Below are 20,647 nucleotides of genomic sequence, written 5' to 3' on the forward strand. Positions count from 1 at the left end.
CCGTGGTTCCTGTTTCGCTGCATCACGGCTATTTTGACGCTGTGCATGCAGGACACCCTGGTGCTGAAGCCACTGTTTCGCTCTCACAGGGCTAAATCTGACGTATTCTTGGATTTGCTCGACTTACGCAACAATTCCCGTGATCCTGCCTTGGGATCGCCTGCTCAACGATTATTGTCAAGGCAGACCCGTACCCTGTTGCCCGTAGCAGAACAAACGTTAATCCCACATGTCTTTCCACCTGAGGAGGTTCAAACCAGGTTGCAACAGAAGCGTGATGTTCAAAAAGAAATGGTTTAACAAGACGAGTAGGCCTCTGCCGCCATTGAACAAAGGACAGGTGGTTCGCTTACAGACTGACAGAGGCCATGACCGTATTGGGGTGGTTTCTGCTCCCATCTCGGAGCCACGCTCGTACATTGTTAGAGCCGACGGCGGCACCTACCGACGCAACAGATAACATCTTCTGCCTGTGAAGGAGCCAATCCCTCCTCCTTATTATCTGGATCATACAAGTTCATTTTAATCTGCATGCTCTTGCCAGCATAACAATCCATGCCTGTGACATTTCCTCTGTCTGTTCCATCTTCGCCTGCGTCACAGTTTCCTGCTCCGACTCCAGAGGCGTTGGTCCACTACCCCAAGGTGGTGAATTTGCCTGCTCTTTCCCTGGAGAAAAAGAATGGAGATGGCCTCTATCGTACATGTGCCGGTCGAGTTTTCAGGCCGGTCGTGAAGTATCCGGACTATGTTTGACTTTCCACCAATCTGCCATCGGTTGTGATATTTGCTTTGCTTAGTTATGGGTATACATCGTTATTGATTCTTTAAGAGGGGGGATGTAGATTAGTGGCTCATGTTATGAGTCATGCATTTGTAGTTACGCCCACTAGCTTGCTGGCGTCGCGGTCTGCTGCATTCCGTTAGTCTTAAAGTGAACTCTCATGTGAGAACTTGTATTGCTTGTACCTAATAAACTCTATATAACCTGACATGGTATGAGGCCACTGTTATTATAAGGACTACAAATCAACATTAATTACAGCGCCAACCTTCCTGTTCATCGCGGTGTGCATCTGTATCACCTTGGCTTTGCACTGTGTGAGTTTGTTAGACAGTGCTGCACCCTCTTGCCCTGTCCCCCGCCTGCATAATGGGCTGATGAAGGAAGCGATGTGTTTGTGTGTGTGAGTGTGTGTTCCACTCTGACAGTCGCTGTTCCAGTTGCCGGTTTCTCTGGTGACTGCCGGCAACTTGACAGTCACCGGCAGACGCTGAAAAATCACCTAAGTGGGACAGGCCCATAAGGGTGCAGTTTTCACCAACATCAGATTTTTGGCTGGTCTGCTGAAGATTTCCCCACAGTTGTTCGAGCATCCTATTTTACCACTGTGTGTCTAAGCCAGAATACACTTGAATTGTCCCATCTTCAATGCACAACAACATGGTGAGAGTATATACCGATTCTACTTGAACTGCTCAGATGCCAATTGGTTTTATGTATATCAGTACGATCAATTGCTTCATTTTGAAAATAATGTATCCATAAAATACAAGTAATTTCTGCTCTTACTTACAGTTCTTTGCAAGAGGCTTTAAGCCAATAATCTAATGCTAGTTAGGTTTCTCTTTTGCTTGCTTTTTTGCGATAGGATTTGTGATGGGTTCCCTGATTACTTTTCCTGGTTTGTTCTACTTTATCTTAGTTTACCATTTATCATATAAGACAGGGCATGTTCCATGCATACTTACATGCTGTATGATATAATGTCCATTGGTGGAGGGAAATGGTGGCTGACTCTCGACTATTCGATGTCCAATTTTCCCGAAGTTAGTCGTAGCTAGTCGAAGCCAGTCTTCAACAAAGTCGAAGAATGTCAAAGGAAGTCTTCTACATGGTTGAAGGAGGTCTTCAACATTTTTTCAAACTATCCTAAACTCTTCTAAACTCGCCAATTAGGTTGCCCAAGTGGGACAGGCCCTTTAGAGGTCATAATTTCCATAGTGGAAACATCCAACACATAATTTCAAGAAAGGAAAAGATGGATGTGTAGCTTCCACACAACTCACACAATTACATAAATTTATGAAATTGAAGAAAACTTTTGGAATTGTTTTGATGTTGAACCTGGCAGATAAAGATGACCCAGTACATGTATATTTGGCATTTACACAATAGACAATAGACAATAAACAATAGGTGCAGGAGACGGCCATTCGGCCCTCAAGCCAACACGGCCAATCACTGTGATCATGGCTGATCATCCACAATCAGTATCCTGTTCCTGCCTTCTCCCCAAATCCCTTGACTCTGCTATATTTAAGAGCTCTATCTAACTCTCTCTTGAAAGCATCCAGAGAATCAGCCTCCATTGCCTTCGGAGGCAGAACATTCCATAGATTCACAACTCTCTGGGTGAAAAAGTTTTTCCTCATCTCCGTTCTAAATGGCATACCCCTTATTCTTAAACTGTGGCCACTAGTACTGTACTCCCCCAACATCGGGAACATATTTCCTGCCTCCAGTGTGTCCAATCCCTTAATAATCTTATATGTTTCAATACGAAACCCTCTCATCCTTCTAAATTCCAGTGCATACAAGCCCAGTCGCTACATTCTTTCAACATATGACAGTCCAGCCATCCCAGGAATTAACCTCATGAACCAATGCTGCACTCCCTCAATAGCAAGAATGTCCTTCCTCAAATTTGGAGACCAAAACTGCACACAATACTCCAGGGCCCTGTACAACTGCAGAAGGACCTCTTTGCTCCTATATGCAACTCCTCTTGTTATGAAGGCCAACATGCCATTAGCAATATTCACTGCCTGCTATATCTGTATGATTACTTTCAGTGACTGATGTACAAGGACAAATCTAATTGTTCATCCACCTTTCCTAACTTGACACCATTTAGATAATAATCTGCCTTCCTGTTCTTGCCACCAAGATGGATAACCTCACATTTATCCACATTAAACTGCATCTGCCATGTACCTGCTCACACACCCAACCTGTCCAAGTCACCCTGCATTCTCATAGCATTATAGAAAATAGAAAATAGGTGCAGGAGGAGGCCATTTCGTCCATTGAGCCTGCACCAGCATTCATTGTGATCATGGCTGATCATCCACAATCAGTAACCCGTGCCTGCCTTCTCCCCATATCCCATGATTCTGCTCGCCCATAGAGCTCTATCTAACTCTCTTTTAAATTCATCCTGTGAATTGTCCTCTACTGCCTTCTGTGGCAGAGAATTCCACAAATTCTCAACTCTCTGATTTAAAACGTTTTTCTCTCATCTTACTTTTAAATGGCCTCCCCTTTATTCTTAGACTGCGGTGCCTGGTTCTGGACTCCTCCAACATTGGGAACATTTTTCCTGCATCTAGCTTGTCCAGTCCTTTTATAATTTTATACTTTTATCCTCATCACAGTTCACACTGCCACCCAGTTTTGTGACATGTGCAAATTTGCTAATGTTACTTTTAATCCCTTCATCTAAATCGTTAAGCACCAAGCCTTGAGGTATCCCATTAGTCGCTTGCCATTCAGGAAGGGACCCATTAATTCCTATACTTTGTTTCCTGTCTGCCAACCAATTTCTCTCCATGTCAGTACCCTACCCCCAATACCATGTGTTCTAATTTTGTCCACTAATCTCCTCTGTGGGAATTTATCAAAGGCTTCCTGAAAGTCCAGGTACACTTTCCTAGTTACATCCTCAAAAAATTCCAGAAGATTAGTCAAGCATGATTTCCCCTTCGTAAATGCATGCTGACTCGGACCGATCCTGTTACTGCTATCCAAATGTGCTGCTATTTCATCTTTTATAATTGACTCCAGCATCTTCCCCAGGCTAACTGGCCTATATTTCCCTTTCCTCTCTCCCTCCTTTCTTAAAAACTAGGATAACATTAGCTATCCTACAATCCACAGGAACTGATACTGAGTCCATAGAACATTGGAAAATGATCACCAATGCGTCCACATTTTCTAGAGCCACCTCCTTAAGTACCCTGGGATGCAGACCATCAGGCCCTGGGGATTTATCATCCGTCAGTCCCATCAGTCTATCCAACACCATTTCCTGCCTAATGTGTATTTTCTTCAGTTCCTCCATCACCCTAGGTCCTCTCGTCACTGGTACATCTGGGAGATTGTTTGTGTCTTCCTTGGTGAAGACAGATCCAAAGTACCTGTTCAAGTTGTCTGCCATTTATTTGTTCCCCATAATAAATTCTCCTGTTTCTGTCTTCAAGTGAACCCCATTTGTCTTAACTAATTTTTTCCTCTTCACATACCTAAAGAAGCTTTTACTATCCTCTTTTATGGTTGGTTAGCTTATCTTTTAATCTTTTCCCCCCGTATTGCCTTTTTAATTATCTTCTGTTGCTCTTTAAAAGTTTCCCAATCCTCTGGCCTCACACCCATCTTTGCTATGTTATTCCTCTTCTCTTTTATTTTTATGATGTCCTTGACTTCCCTTGTCAGCCACAGTCACCTCTTACTCCCTTTAGAATCTTTCTTCCTCTTTGGAATGAATTGATCCTGCACCTTTTGTATTATTCCCAGAAATCCAGTACCTACCATTGTTGTTCCACTGCCATCCCTGCTCGGGTCTTTTTCCAGTCAACTTTGGCCAGCTCCTCCCTCATTCCTCCATAGTCCCTTTGCTCAACTGTAATACTGACACTTCCGATTTTCCCTTCTCCCTCTGAAATTGTAGATTCAAACTTATCATATTCTCCCATAGCCCACTGCCTCCGCTTCTGATTGTAATTTGGTTTAAACCTGTCCTTGAGTTAATGGGTCATTTTCAGATTGGCAGGCAATCACTAGTGGGGTGCCAGTTATTTACAATATACATTAACAATTTAGACGAGGGAATTAAATGTGACATCTCCACGTTTGCGGATGACACAGTGCTGGGAGGTAGTGTGAACTGCAAGCAGGATGCTATGAGGCTGTAGGGTGACTTGGATGGGTTAGGTGATTGGGCGGATGCATGGCAGATGCAGTATAGTGTGGATAAATGTGAGGTTATCCACTGTGGTAGCAAGAACAGGACGGCAGATTATTTTCTGACTGGTGTCTGATTAGGAAAAGAGGAGGTGCCACAAGACCTGGGAGTGCTTGTACATCAGTCACTGAAAGCAAGAATGCAGGTAGAGCAAGCAGTGAAGAAAGCTCCTGGCATGTTGGGCTTCATTGCGGGACAATTTGAATTTAGGAGCAAAGAGGTCCTACTGCAGGTCTACAGGGCCCTGGGAAGATCGCACCAGGAGTATTGTTTGCAATTTTGATCTTCTAATTTGTGGAACGACATTATTGCCATTGAGGGAGTGCAGCGTAGGTTCACCAGGTTAATTCCCGTGAGATGGCGGGACTGACATATGATGAAAGAATGGGTTGACTGGGCTTGTATTCACTGGAATTTAGAAGGATGAGAGGCTATCTTAGAGAAAGGTATGAAATTCGTAAAGGATTGGTCAGGCTAGATGCAGGGGAAATGATCCCGAATTTGGGCGAGTCCAAAACAAGGGGAGCGGGGGATGTTTGGGAGGGGCTGTGTGGGGGGAGGGGGAGTCTGAGGGGATTGGGAGCATCATCCTGCTCCCGATGAAAACTCAGGCATTCCAGCCTGTGGGGCAGACAAGAGTATTTGCATTCCCTGTCGCAATTGTGAGGCCACCAATGCCACCATGTGGTCAATACTGTACTGCGAGGAAACAAGAGAGAGACACCAGCACCTCTAACTGAGGCTAAGACTGAGTGGTTTGGGGCAAGTCTAAAATGCCAGACTATCTGCCTGCCCATAGACAGTGAGGGATTGTGCTTACACACACAGATGTAACAAATAGCCACCAGGATAATCCAGAGACCACCTGCATCGCCTCTTCTAGCCCAACGCTGAGCTGCCAGGAAGAATCCTGTACCGTCCGCACATCCTCTCGAAACAAGGGTGAACTGAACGAAGAAGCCTGAGGTCGACACGCCTCCTCCCCTGTAGACCAGGACTAAGCTGCCAGGACAAGCCCGATATTGTCACTGCACATGCGCTCAGAGCCCCCATGTGGCCCAGGCCTTTTTACCACTGTAAATAAAATAAACCATGTGAACTCACCCAACTGCGATTGTCGGTGTGGTCACTGCCGAAGCCGATGTCATCCCCTGACACCCTACTGGTGGAGAACATGGGCAAGACCACACTGGCTACTTGAAAGCTTCCATAAGAAATGGAAATGGAAGAAGAAATTCAAATGAAGGAAAACTGGTAATTAAATCATCTTGAGAATGAATGATGCCACCGTCTCTGCTGCCACACCCATTATAAATCAAGTCAAGTGAGTTTATTGTCATGTGTCCCTGTATAGGACAATGAAATTCTTGCTTTGCTTAAGCACACAGAAAATAGTAGGCATTTACTACAAAACAGATAAATGTGTCCATATACCATGATATAAATATATACACACATGAATAAATAAACTGATAGTGCAAATAACAGAAAGTGGTTGGTAATAATCAGAGTTTTGTCCGAGCCATGTTTAATAGCCTGATGGCTGAGGGGAAGTAACTATTCCTGAACCTGGTTGTTGCAGTCTTCAGGCTCCTGTACCTTCTACCTGAAGGTAGCAGGGAGATGAGTGTGTGGCCAGGATGGTGTGGGTCTTTGATGATACTGCCAGCCTTTTTGAGGCAGCGACTGCGATAAATCCTCTCGATGGAAGGAAGGTCAGAGCCGATGATGGACTGGGCAGTGTTTACTACTTTTTGTAGTCTTTTCCTTTCCAGCGCGCTCAAATTGCCGAACCAAGCCACGATGCAACCGGTCAGCATGCTCTCGACTGTGCACCTGTAGAAGTTAGAGAGAGTCTTCCTTGACAATCCGACTCTCCGTAATCTTCTCAGGAAGTAGAGGCGCTGATGTGCTTTTTTGATGATTGCATTAGTGTTCTCGGACCAGGAAAGATCTTCAGAGATGTGCACGCCCAGGAATTTGAAGCTCTTGACCCTTTCAACCATCGACCCGTTGATATAAATGGGGCTGTGGGTCCCCCTCCTACTCCTTCCAAAGTCCACAATCAGTTCCTTGGTTTTGCTGGTGTTGAGGGCCAGGTTATTGCGCTGGCACCATATGGACAGTTGCTCGATCTCTCTTCTGTACTCTGACTCATCCCCATCAGTGATACGCCCCACAATAGTGGTGTCGTCAGCGAACTTGATGACGACGATTATAAATAAATTATGTTATGCAAACATAAACCCAAGATATCAAATGACAAATTAAACAACCGAAGACAGTCTCATGAAACATCTTCACTGACACTGCCAGTTTAAAACAGGTGAGTGACAAAGCTCTTAAACATATTTAGTTTGGAATTATACTGTACTTTGGTTCTTATCTTGGAAAAAAGTGTTTAATTTCCCATGTTTTCGGGTTCTGTTGATATCTTCAAATGGAAAGTGAACTGTGGAAAATTATAACAATGGAATTTCTAGAAATCCTCCAGTTGCCAATCATTTAACTCCCCATTCCCATACTGAGCTTTCTGTCTTGGGCAGAATTTTTTTTTTTTCTAATTTCAAGTGATCCTTAAATTCCCTCTCTCTCCGTCCCTCTCCCACCCTAGTTGTCCTGCTAGTTTCACTGTTCATATCCCTTTGTTATCTCCTCCTCCACAGCCAACACTGTACCAATGTGGTCTCCACTGTAACTGGGTTACAAGTGCCGGCTCTGATTTATTCTGCACCTTTCCATACCTCGTTTCCCCCTCCCCTGACTCTCAGTCTGAAGAAGGGTCTCTACCTGAAATAGCGCCTATTTCTTTTCTCGGAGTTGCTGCCTGACCCACTGAGTTACTCCAGCATTTTGTGTCTCTCTTCTGCTCACAACATGCCTTGGTAGTTTATGAATGTCCTATCCTGTATTCTTGATTTCACTAACCAACTGAGATAATCAATCAACAAAATTTGTATCTGTGCTGTCATTTTAATTAAAGATAGACATAAAATGCTGGAGTAATTCAGTGGGGCATGCAGCATCTCTGGAGGGAAGGAATGGGTGTCATTTTGGCTCGAGACCCTTTTTGAGAGTCTGAAGAATGGTTCGTCTGAGGAAGGGTTTGAAGAAGCATCTCGACCCGAAACCTCACCCATTCCTTCTCTACAGAGATGCTGCCTGTCCCATTGCATTACTCCAGCATTTTGTGTCTATCTTCGGTTTAAACCAATGTCTGCAGTTCCTTCCTACACTATAATTTTAATAACCAGTTTGTCTTCTGTCATTTATATATTTTGCACGCCTGCAGCCTTCCCCCTTTTGTTTTGTTTTGACCCCCTTGTATCATTTGCAGTTCACACTCGACACTCGTGCTGTTCTCCAGTGTGATTAAAATTTTCTGCAAGAAAAGTATGATTGCATCAAAACAATTTATCCAAAGGAACACGAAGTGTAGTCTGAAGAAAGGTCCCTACACGATATGTCACATAGCAATGTACTCCAGAGATGCTGCCAATGTACTCCAGCATTCTACCTATCTGATATTTAAGTCAAACTAGAATTTCAACTAAACATTAGGCATCCAATATTATATCACCATCTGAGTAGAATATTCTGCATGAATTTTTTCCTTTTATAGTAACTTTTGCCTACTCGCATTATAAATAAGATTTCAATGGTTCGACATCTTTCGTTTGTGCTCTATGGGAATATATGGTCACTGACAGGTTTTACTACCAAATATGAACTTGAATGTAACAAATACTGTTCTGCTGAAGCCAAGTTAAAACATGGGGCTTTTTAGATCATTTTCTTTCCACCAGGATGATTATGGATATGAATGATTTAATGACCTAGATGTCAAGCATAATTTTAAGATCTTAAAAGTTGTTTGAGGAGTCATCCTCTATACTTTTCAATCTTCCACTGAAAATTCAACCCTAATTTTAGTTCCTATTTCTTCCAAGTCACCATGCTAACACTGTGAATAACAATATGTTTCTTATAGAAACATATTAAAATTCTTAAAGGATTGGGCAGGCTGGATACAGGAAATATGTTCCTGATGTTGGGGGAGTCCAGAACCATGGGTCACAGTTCAAGAATAAGGGGTAGGCCATTTAGGACTAAGATGAGAAAAAAGTTCTTCACCCAGAGAGTTGTGAATTTGTGGAATTCTCTGCCACAGAAGGCAGTGGAGAACAATTCATTGAATGTTTTCAAGAGAGAATTAGATTTAGCTCTCATGGGTTAAAGGAATCAATGGATGTGGGGAATGAACAGGAACTGATTTTAGATGATCAGCTATGATCATATTGAATGGTGGTGCTGGCTCGAAGGGCCAAATGCCCTACTCCTGCACCTATTTTTCTATGTTTCTGTTGTAGATCAATCACTATTGCTGATTTGATCCATGCCTGGTTTTGCTATTGCTGACCCAATCCAGGATCCATGCTGGTTTTCCACTATGCCATCAGGCGGTATGCGATTAGCTTCAGGGGGGAGGGATTCCGATTTTTGGATCATTGGCAAATCCAGTGAGGTCATGGATATTCTTCCTGCACAGTTTCCATTATGAATGTGAAGCTTGAGTGCTTCTCCCAACCTGATGTGCCTGTTCAATTGTCTTTTATATGTTCTAATTAAATTTGCCTTAACTATTTCACCTGGAAGACTTTCAGGGAAATATGTGTTGGTATTCCTAGACTCCCTCTGCTTGACAACACAACTAAAATACATTATCATTCACTGTGAAGTTCCTGGCCAGGTTTGACTTCCCAAAATGCAACCACCTCATAGGTTCACAGCAATGGATCCAGTACTGATCCATGTGGCACACACTCGTCACAGGCCTCCACCCATCAGCAACAAGGTTAATGTTCTGGAAGAATTATAGCTCACAAACCTGTCTGACAAGGAAGTTGAGAAGTCTGATGAAATGTTATTAACTGAAAATGTTGCAGCCTATCCTATTAAAATTACTTCCGGCATTGTTTTTCATTTAAGGTAGACACGAAATGCTGGAGTAACTCAGCAGGACAGGCAATATCTCTGGACAGAAGGAATGGGTGACGTTTCAGGTCGAGACCCTTCTTCAGACAAGGAACTGTATTGTTTCAATGCCAGCTACCAAAAAAAAAACCTCATCTCTCCCTCCATCCAAAAATCGAATGCCTTTATCACTGATCTTTCATCCTCAGGCAATCCTACCTCCACGCCTCCACCCTCAATGTGCACAGCTCATGTCTACCACCTCCCCAAGATTCACAGGCAGGACTTTCTACCACAACATCTCTGATGCTGGGGTGAGCTAAGTCAAACAAAGAGAGGGTGAGGCAGAAGGTATTAAATTCTGGATGGTCAATCGGGCGCTGTTAATCCCCAACAGGGTTCCCAACACTGCTATCTGCTGGTGTTGTCAGTAATGAATCTCTCCCGATATGGCCATCAGGACCTATTTTAGTATTGATTCCAAAAAATTCAGGCTCTTCCACGCTCAGGGAATAATACTTTTTGATTTATTAATACACAGGATCCATTGGAGAAACACCTCATTGCCACACCATGAATCCCATTCATCAGATATTTAGCCTTGTCGTCATTATTGGAGCTAGTGTTCTGCTGTATGTAAGTTGGCATATGAAAACACGACAAAATGTTCAAAAGAACATGGTAAGAATGTCACACGTGGAAGATGAAGCTCCCATGGATGATCCTCGTCCACTCCTGAATCCTGGGATTATGTTTGTGGAAACAACAGGCAAGGTGGAGCTGACGCCATTGGTGATGTGCTCAGTGGAGTCTACTGCTCGTCAAAACCCAGATAAACCAATCTATTTCTTCATGAAGGGGTTCAGTGGCAACTTGAGCCAATATCCAGTGCCTAAGTACAGACTCTTCCCGTTGCTCTCCTCAATGAAGAATGTTGTTCTTCTACCTTTAAACGCTACCGAACTGTTTGATGATACTTCGTTGAAATTCTGGCATCGAAAGGTAACCAATAAGAAGAAAGTGTGATGTGTTACATTTTGGGTCGTCAAACCAGAGTAGGAATTTCTCAGTGTATTTTAGGGCCCTGGGGAAGGCTGTGGAATAGAGGGAGATAGGAGTACAAGTACATATTTCACTGAAAGTAACATTATAATTGGACAGGGTGGTGAAGAAAGTTTTAGACATAAAGATATACACAAAATGCTGGAGTACCTCTGCGGGGCAGGCAGCATCGCTGGAGATAGAGAATAAGTGACATTTCAGGTTGAGACACTTCTTCAGACTGAGCGTTGGGGAGAGAGTAACTAGGGGTATGAAAAGGTTTAAAACAAATCTGAGGCGGCACCAATGCTGAAGCAAAAGTGGAGTCCCCAATGATCAATTCTTGGCTGTGGGGAGGTGATAACAATGAGACATGCTGGCCTACATTAGTGAAAACATTAGGTATAGGATGTTGATGATGTTGCCGTTGCACAAGAAGTTGGCGAGGCCCCACCTGGAGTTTTGTGTTTGTTTTGATCACCCAGGAAAGATTCCATTAAGTTTGATTGAGTGAAGAAAAGCTTTACCATGATAGTAACCAGGAAACAAGGACTAAATTATAGGAAGATGTTGGACAGGGTAGGAATTTGTTCTTGAAGCTAAGGAGACTGAGGGGTAATCTTATAGACGTGTCTAATGTTGCTAAGGACATGGATCAGGTGAATGCACACAATAGGATCATGAGGCCTGATTTTCCACAAAGTCTGTCTATGGAATGAGCTGGAGGAAGTGCTTGAGGCAACTTCTGACAGCACTTAAAATACATTTGGACATGTACATAATAGGAAGAGTGTGCATGTCTTCCTGGGAGTAAGTTGACCCAGTCTCTCTGAAATTTGCGTCTAAGTCTGGTCTCCCGGAATGAGGAAGAATGTACACACTAAATGAAGTGCAGGAAAGTTGCAACAGATTGATTCCTTGCATGGCAAGTTTGTTGGATAACATAGATTGAACATCTTGGGCCAGTATTCACATGAGATTAGAAAGCTATCTCCCTAAAATGTCCAATATTCTTAAGGTGCTTGACAGGGTAAATACTGAGATGATGTTTCCCTTGACTATGTGTCTATATAAAGGAGATGACAAGCTCCAAATAGGGCTGGACATTCAGGATAAAATTGAGGATGAACTTCCCTCAGTCAGAGGGTTGTGTGGTGAATCTTTGGGATTTTCTGCCAAATAAGTCCGTGAATGTTTACTGGTTGGGCATCTATAAAACATGAATTGATACAGTAGATTTTTAAATGTTTGCTGCCGCAATATTCGATGTTTACAATAGATATTAATGACCATTATGTTGTCTGGATTGGATTATTTCAGTCAAAATAACAAACTGCAAAGGGTGCAAAGAAGATGTTTAAGGAAATTATCAGTTCTAGAGGTTTTGAGTTATATGGAGAGGTTGGATAGGCTGTCGAGAGCGATTGAGCTCCTACATCGGGGCGGTCTAAGCTCCCGCATCGGGACGGTCGAAACTCCTGCGGCTTGGAGTTTCCAAAATCGGTCCCTGATTAGGGTTTCACGATGTTAAAGTCCGCAGCTCCCACAGGTTGGAACACCGAAGGCCGACCCCTGGCAAAGGGATCGCCCGCTACAAGATGTTAGAGTCCACAAGCTACGCTGTTTTGTAGCTCCAGAACTCCCAAACAAGAGGCAGCCAACTCCACGATGTTCGGCCGCAATGCGGACGGAAATACGACATGGAGACATTTTATATAACATGCTCCCTTTAGCTCCCACATAATTTCTTCCATTATCACACCCCGTATCTCTCTAAACCTTTCCTGTTCATGTGCCTGAACAATGTCTTTGAGTTTGAAGAAGGGTCTCGACCTGAAACGTCACCCATTCCTTCTCTCCAGACATGTTGGCTGTCCCGCTGAGTTACTACAGCATTTTGTGTCTGACTTTGAAATGCTGTTATTGAAGCTGCCTCAACTAGTTCCTTTGGCAGCTCGTTCCATGTAGCCACCACCTAGTTAGAAAAAATTGAGTCTCTGGTTCCTATTAAATCTTCTGCCATAACTTATGCCTCTTTTCATACATTTTCTGACTATGTTCATTCACTCTATCTATTCCACTGATTTTACATACCTCTATGAGATTATCCCCCAGTCTCCTGTTGTCCAAGGAATAAAGTCCTAACCTGCCCAACTAGTTCAACAACATCATTCCCTATCGCTGGATGACCAGAACAGAACATTATACACTAAGAGGGATGCCACCAATATCTTGTACAATTGTACATAACATCCCAACTTCTATATTCAATTCTTTGACTGATAAAGGATTGTGTCACGAGGAAGAGACAAAAAGACTGCAGAAAGAAAGACTGCATGTTTAGAAAGAAAGGAAATTAAGATAATGAATTGAACTTTTTTTGTCCATTTTCCCACAGGTAAATCCAGAAAAGGAGAAATTTTGGACCCATGTGTTTGCTGATGGCTGCAGATTAGCACTGCTGTGGAAATATGGGGGCATCTACCTGGATACTGATATTATATCAATGAGGCCAATGCCGTTTGCTAACTTTACATGCCCTGAGCATGTTAGAACTGTCAGTAATGGGGCTATAGGTTTCTCACATAGGCACCATCCGGTTTTATGGAATTTCATGGAAGATTTTGTGGCCAATTACATTGGACATATTTGGGGTCATCAAGGCCCTGGACTGATTACCCGTGTGCTGAAGAGATGGTGTCAGACGGATAATCTAGCTCCCTTCATTGGCAAAGAATGCAACGGCATCTCTATATGGATCACAAATCGGTTCTACCCAATCCCATATCCAGATTGGAAGAAGTACTACTCTTCTTGGAAAAAGAAGGATATAGAGCGGACCTTCTCAGCAACGTATGGAGCACATGTCTGGAATTATATGAATGGAAAAGATAAAAAGGAAATCGTTGCTGGAAGTGGATCTTTAATTGAACATTTTTTCCAGATGTATTGTCCAACTGCATACAGAGATGTCATTCAATTGAATCATAGTTCATGGTGATTTATGTCCTGATGTCCTTGTTTTTAGTATGTCTAAAAGTGTGTAGTGACCATTTGGCTTGTTTTGCGTGTCATTAATGATGGCATGTGTCTTTAAATTTTAGACAGTCCGTTATATTGTGGGTGGGATTTATGACATATTTTAGGGCATGTTTGGGGCTATGCATCTTGCACAAAAGCTTAGTTTTTAGTTTAGTTTGGAACCAGCATGGAGAAGGTTTACCCTTCAACCATGCGAAGTGTAATGGAGACACGAGGATTTTTCTAACGTTTAATGTGATAAGCTGGAGTTCGATGAAGATTATAGTAACAGGTCGGAAGAAGTTTGGATGTACCTTAATGTTTTTCATCAACAATAAAGAATTTACTAATCAAAAGACTGTGTTTTGGAAGACTTATCTGTGAAGAAGCTCTGAAGGTCTCTGATGGTGAGCTTGCATGCGGTCAAAGACATTCACCTTAACCATGCTGTCCATTTACCGGCTAGAGGGAGTAAACTCATATAACCATATAACAATTACAGCATGGAAACAGGCCATCTCGGCCCTACAAGTCCGTGCCGAACAATTATTTTCCCCTAGTCCCATCTACCTGCACTCAGACCATAACCCTTCATTCCTTTCCCATCCATATACCTATCCAATTTATTTTTAAATGATAAAATCGAACCTGCCTCCACCATTTCCACTGGAAGCTCATTCCTCACGGCTACCACTCTCTGAGTAAAGAAGTTCCCCCTCATGTTACCCTTAAAATTCTGTCCCTTAATTCTGAAGTCATGTCCTCTTGTTTGAATTTTCCCTACTCTCAATGGGAAAAGCTTGTCCACGTCAACTCTGTCTATCCCTCTCATCATTTTAAAGACCTCTATCAAGTCCCCCCTTAATCTTCTGCGCTCCAGAGAATAAAGACCTAACTTATTCAACCTTTCTCTGTAACTTAGTTGCTGAAACCCAGGCGACATTCTAGTAAATCTCCTCTGTACTCTCTCTATTTTGTTGACATCCTTTCTATAATTGGGCAACCAAAATTGTACACCATACTCCAGAATTGGTCTCACCAATGCCTTGTCCAATTTTAACATTACATCCCAACATCTATACTCAATGCTCTGATTTATAAAGGCTAGCATACCAAAAGCTTTCTTTACCACCCTATCTACATGAGATTCCACCTTCAGGGAACTATGCACAGTTATTCCTAGATCCCTCTGTTCAACTGCATTCCTCAATTCGCTACCATTTACCATGAACGTCCTATTTTGATTTGTCCTGCCAAGATGTAGCACCTCACACTTATCAGCATTAAACTACATCTGCCATCTTTCAGCCCACTCTTTCAAATGGCCAAAATCTCTCTGTAGACTTTGAAAATCTACTTCATTATCCACAACACCACCTATCTTAGTATCATCTGCATACTTACTAATCAAATTTATCACACCTTCATCCAGATCATTGATGTACATGACAAACAACAGTGGACCCAACACAGATCCCTGAGGCACCCCACTAGTCACCTGCCTCCAACCTGACAAACAGCCATCCACCATTACCCTCTGGCGTCTCCCATTCAGCCACTGTTGAATCCATCTAGCAACTCCTGCATTTATACCCAACAATTGAACCTTCTTAACCAACCTTCCATGAGGAACCTTGTCAAAGGCCTTACTAAAGTCCATATAGACAACATCCACTGCTTTACCCTCATCAATTTCCCTAGTAACCTCTTCAAAACATTCAAGAAGATTAGTCAAACATGACCTTCCAGGCACAAATCCATGTTGACTGTTCCTAATCAGACCCTGTTTATCCAGATGCTTATATATATTATCTCTAAGTATCTTTTCCATTAATTTTCCCACCACTGAAGTCAAACTAACAGGTCTATATTTGCTAGGTTTACTCTTAGAACCCTTTTTAAACAATGGAACAACATGCACAGTACGCCAGTCCTCGGGCACTATTCCCGTTTCTAATGACATTTGAAATATTTCTGTCATAGCCCCTGCTATTTCTACACTAACTTCCCTCAATGTCCTGGGGAATATCCTGTCAGGACCTGGAGACTTATTCATTTTTATATTTTTCAAAAGTGTCAGTACTTCTTTTTCTTTGAATCTCATAGTATCCATAGCTACTCTACTTGTTTCCCTTACCTCACATAATTCAATATCCTTCTCCTTGGTGAATACCGAAGAAAAGAAATTGTTCAATATCTCCCACATCTCTTTTGGCTCTGCAGATAGCTGTCCACTCTGTCTCTCTAATAGACCAATTTTATCTCTCGTTATCCTTTTGCTATTAATATAGCTGTAGAAACCCTTTGGATTTACTTTCACCTTACTTGCCAAAGCAACCTCATATCTTCTTTTAGCTTTTCTAATTCATTTCTTAAGATTCTTTTTACATTCTTTATCAAGTCAAGTCAAGTCAAGTTTATTCGTCACATACACATACGAGATGCACTGAGCGATGTCGACTGGAATATGTTCGAAGCAAGTTCCAGTGACGTCAGTGAGTTCGCGGAAGCAGTCACGGACTTCATCGCAACAGTAACCGACAACATCGTTCCCACGGTAAGGGTAAGCACCTTTCCGAACCAAAAACCCTGGGTAGACAGGTCCGTTCGTGTGGCCTTGAATGGTCGCACCACTGCCTACAACTCGGGCCTGGCATCAGGAAACATGGACGTCTACAAGGCAGAGTCCTACCGACTGCGAAGGGCAGTGAAGGATGCAAAAAGGAGGTACAGGGACAAGATGGAGTCACAGATGGAGCAGCAGGACACCAGACGCCTGTGGCAGGGGCTACGGACTGTAACCAACTACCGGAGCACCCCACCCTCATCCGCAAGTGCCGGCACCTCCCTAGCTGATGACCTGAACTCCTTTTACGCTCGTTTCGAGATGGGCAACACTACCCCAGATCTGCCAACTATCGACAATACCACCAGCGGGCTGGCTACCGAAGCTGAAGGGAGGAATGTGCACACATTCTCGCTGTCCGAGCGCGACGTGAGGAGGGCTCTGACACGGGTGAACACAAGGAAACCTGCAGGCCCCGATGGCATCTCGGGGTGAGTACTCGTCCTGTGCTACGCAGCTAGCTCCGGTGCTCACTACATTATTCAACCTCTCCCTTGACAAGTCCGTGGTCCCTGCCTGCTTGAAAAATCCATCATTGTACCGGTACCAAAAAATGCCTCCCCAGCCTGTCTGAATGACTACCGTCCGGTGGCCCTTACCTCGGTAGTCATGAAATGCTTTGAGAGGCTGGTGAAGAAACACATCTGCGCCTTCTTCCCTCGGAACGTGGACCCGTTGCAGTTCGCATACCGTCCGAACAGATCCATGGACGATGCAGTCTCCCAGGTTTTGCACACCGCTCTCTCTCATCTTGACAGCCAGAAGGGGGGCTAGGTGAGGATGCTGTTCATAGACTTCAGTTCAGCCTTCAACACGATAGTCCCCACCAGACTGGCCGGGAAGCTACTGGAATTGGGGCTCAACACCTCCTTATGTGCCTGGGTCCTGCACTTTCTCACCGCCAGGCCCCAGGTAGTCAAGATGGGAGGAAATACATCGAAGTCCCTCGCCCTGAGCACAGGATCACCCCAGGGTTGCGTCCTCAACCCCCTATTGTACTCCCTGTACACACATGACTGTGTGGCTAGGTTCAGCTCCAACTCAATAATTAAGTTTGCTGATGACACTGTGGTGGTGGGCCTGATCTCAGACAATGATGAGAAGGCCTACCGGGAGGAGGTGGCTGATCTGGCACTCTGGTATCAGGACAACAGCCTCCTCTTGAACATCAAAAAAACGAAGGAGCTGATCATGGACTTTAGGAGGGCACATCATCTGAGGACGTACACACCATTGAGGATAAATGGGGATCCTGTGGATAGGGTGAGCTGTTTTAAATACCTGGGAGTCCACATCTCTGAGGATATGACATGGACAGCACACGCATCAGCACTCGTGAGTAAGGCAAGGCAGTGCCTTTACCACCTCAGGCAATTGAGGAAATTCAGAGTGTCTCCGAGGATCCTCCAGTGCTTCTACGCAGCGGCTGTGGAAAGCATCTTGTCCGGAAATATTACCATCTGGTTTGGGAATTGCTCTGCTCAGGACAAGAAGGCTCTGCAGAGAGTAGCGCGTTCGGCCGAACGCACTATGGGAACTTCACTCGCCCCCTGCAGGAACTATACATCAGAAGGTGCAACTCCAGGGCCAATAAAATCATGCAAGACCCCTTCCACCCCTGCAACGGACTGTTCCAGCTGCTACGGTCAGGCAAACGCCTCCGTTGCCATGCTGTGAGAACGGAGAGGTTGAGAAGGAGTTTCTTCCCAGAGGCCATTCGGACTGTAAACTCCTATCTCACCAGGGACTAACTTTACTGAACATTTTTCCTTCCAATATTTAATATGTAAAAGAATTGTGTGTTTATGATTGTGTTTATAGTTTGTTTGGTTGTTTGTTTGTCTTTTTGCACAAAGTCCGCGAGCATTGCCACTTTTCATTTCATTTATACTCCTCAAGCACCTCATTCACTCCATGCTGCCTATAATTATTGTAGATCTCTCTCTTTTTCCGAACCAAGTGTCCAATTTCCCTTGAAAACCAGGGCTCTTTCCAATTTTTACTATTTCCTTTCAACCGAACAGGGACATAAAGATTCTGTACTCTTAAAATTTCCCCTTTAAATGCCCTCCATTTCTCTTCTACATCCTTCCCATAAAACAAAATGTCCCAATTCACTCCTTTTAAATCATTTCGCATCTCATCAAAGTTAACCTTTCTCCAATCAAAATTCTCAACCCTAGGTCCAGTTCTGACCCTCTCCATAATTATATTGAAACTAATGGTATTGTGATCACTGGACCCGAAGTGCTCCCCAAAGCATACCTCCGCCACCTGACCTGTCTCATTTCCTAACAGGAGGTCCAGCACTGCCCCTTCTCTAGTAGGTACCTCTATGTATTGCTGCAAACAACTATCCTGCACACATTTTACAAACTCCAAACCATCCAGCCCATTTAAAGAATGTGTTTCCCAGTCTATGTGTGGAAAATTGAAATCTCCCACAATCACTACCTTGTGCTTACTACTAATATCTGCTATCTCCTTACATATTTGCTCTTCCAATTCTCGCTCCCCATTTGGCAGTCTATAATACACCCCTATAAGTGTTGCTACACCTTTCCCACTTCTCAGTTCCACCCAAATAGCCTCCCTAGACGAGCCCTCCAATCTATCCTGCCAAAGCACTGCTGTAATATCTTCCCTGACAAGCAATGCAACACCTCCACCTCTTGCACCTCCAATTCTATCACACATGAAGCAACGGAATCCTGCAATATTTAGTTTCCAATCACAGCCCTCCTGCAACCATGTTTCACTGATCGCCACAACATCATACTTCCAGGTGTCAATCCAGGCTCTCTCATCCACCTTTCTTACAATGCACCTAGCATTAAAATATGCACATTTAAGAAACCCACCGCCTCTTATTCTCTGTTTATTTTCTTTTTCTTCTTTCTCCCCTAGATTTTGGGTCCGAGTGCTTCCCTTCTCTGACTCCTGCCTCACACTCTGTCTACTAGCTTTCTCTATTTGAGTCCCTCCCCCCAACCATTCTAGTTTAAAGTCTCCCCAGTAGCCTTTGCAAATCTCCCCGCCAGGATATTGGTCCCCCTCGGGTTCAAGTGCAACCCGTCCTTTCTGTACAGGTCACACCTTCCCCAAAAGAAGTCCCAATGATCCAGAAACTTGAATCCCTGCCCACTGCACCACTCCTTCAGCCACGCATTTATCCTCCACCTCGCTCCATTCCTACTCTCACTGTCGCGTGGCACAGGCAGTAATCCTGAGATTGTTACTTTTTTGGTCCTTTTCCTTAACTCTCCTCCGAAATCCCTAAATTCTCCCTTCAGGACCTCTTCTCTTTTTTTACCTATGTCATTGGTACCTATATGTACCATGACCTCAGGGTCCTCTCCCTCTGATTTCAGGATATCTTGGACACGTTGAGACACATCCGAGGCCCTGGCACCAGGGAGGCAGACTACCATCTGGGTCTCCCGACTGCGTCCACAGAATCGCCTATCCGACCCCCTAACTATAGACTCCCCAATTACTATTGCCCTCCTCTTTTTTTCCCTACCTTTCTGAGCAACAGGGCCGGTCTCTGTGCCGGAGGCCCGGCCGCTGTCGCTATCCCCGGGCAGGCTGTCCCCCCCAACCGTACTCAAACAGGAGTACTTATTTTCAAGGTGTACAGACACTGGGGTACTCACTCGTCCCTGCCTCTGCCCCTTGCCCTTCCTAAGCGTGACCCACATGTCTGACTCCAGTGGTTTTGGAGTGACCACCCTATAACTCCTCTCTATGACCTCCTCACTCTCCCTGACCAGACAGAGGTCATCGAGCTGCTGCTCCAGGATCCTAATACGGTCCCTTAGGAGCCCCATCTCGATGCACCTGGCGCAGATGTGGACGTCTGGAGGGCTATCCGACTCCATGACCTCCCACATCTGACATCCAGAACAGTAAACTGCCCTGGCCCTCATTCTCCCGCCTTACCCTGGATACAATACAAGTA

At 44.1% G+C, this 20,647-nt stretch overlaps 1 protein-coding gene across 1 annotated transcript; it reads left to right on the forward strand.

Annotated features, from left to right (window-relative positions):
• Positions 1-7,278: 7,278 nt before the first annotated feature.
• On the forward strand, positions 7,279-14,291 carry LOC116979741 (alpha-1,4-N-acetylglucosaminyltransferase-like). The gene is made up of 3 exons (XM_033031496.1): positions 7,279-7,350; positions 10,540-11,000; positions 13,438-14,291. Exons 2-3 carry the CDS (start codon positions 10,572-10,574, stop codon positions 14,038-14,040), a joined length of 1,032 nt encoding a protein of 343 aa, XP_032887387.1. The 5' UTR covers positions 7,279-7,350; positions 10,540-10,571; the 3' UTR covers positions 14,041-14,291.
• Positions 14,292-20,647: the final 6,356 nt, after the last annotated feature.

This window comes from Amblyraja radiata, chromosome 13 (genome assembly GCF_010909765.2).
Source record: "Amblyraja radiata isolate CabotCenter1 chromosome 13, sAmbRad1.1.pri, whole genome shotgun sequence".
Lineage (NCBI taxonomy): Eukaryota > Metazoa > Chordata > Chondrichthyes > Rajiformes > Rajidae > Amblyraja > Amblyraja radiata.

What these genes read in the sequence shown, in the direction of transcription:
- LOC116979741 (XM_033031496.1), top strand. Translation starts at nt 10,572, where the DNA reads ATGAATCCCATTCATCAGATATTTAGCCTTGTCGTCATTATTGGAGCT. An exon ending in TGAAATTCTGGCATCGAAAG is followed by an intron (nt 11,001 to 13,437) that starts GTAACCAATAAG and finishes ATTTTCCCACAG; the next exon opens with GTAAATCCAGAAAAGGAGAA.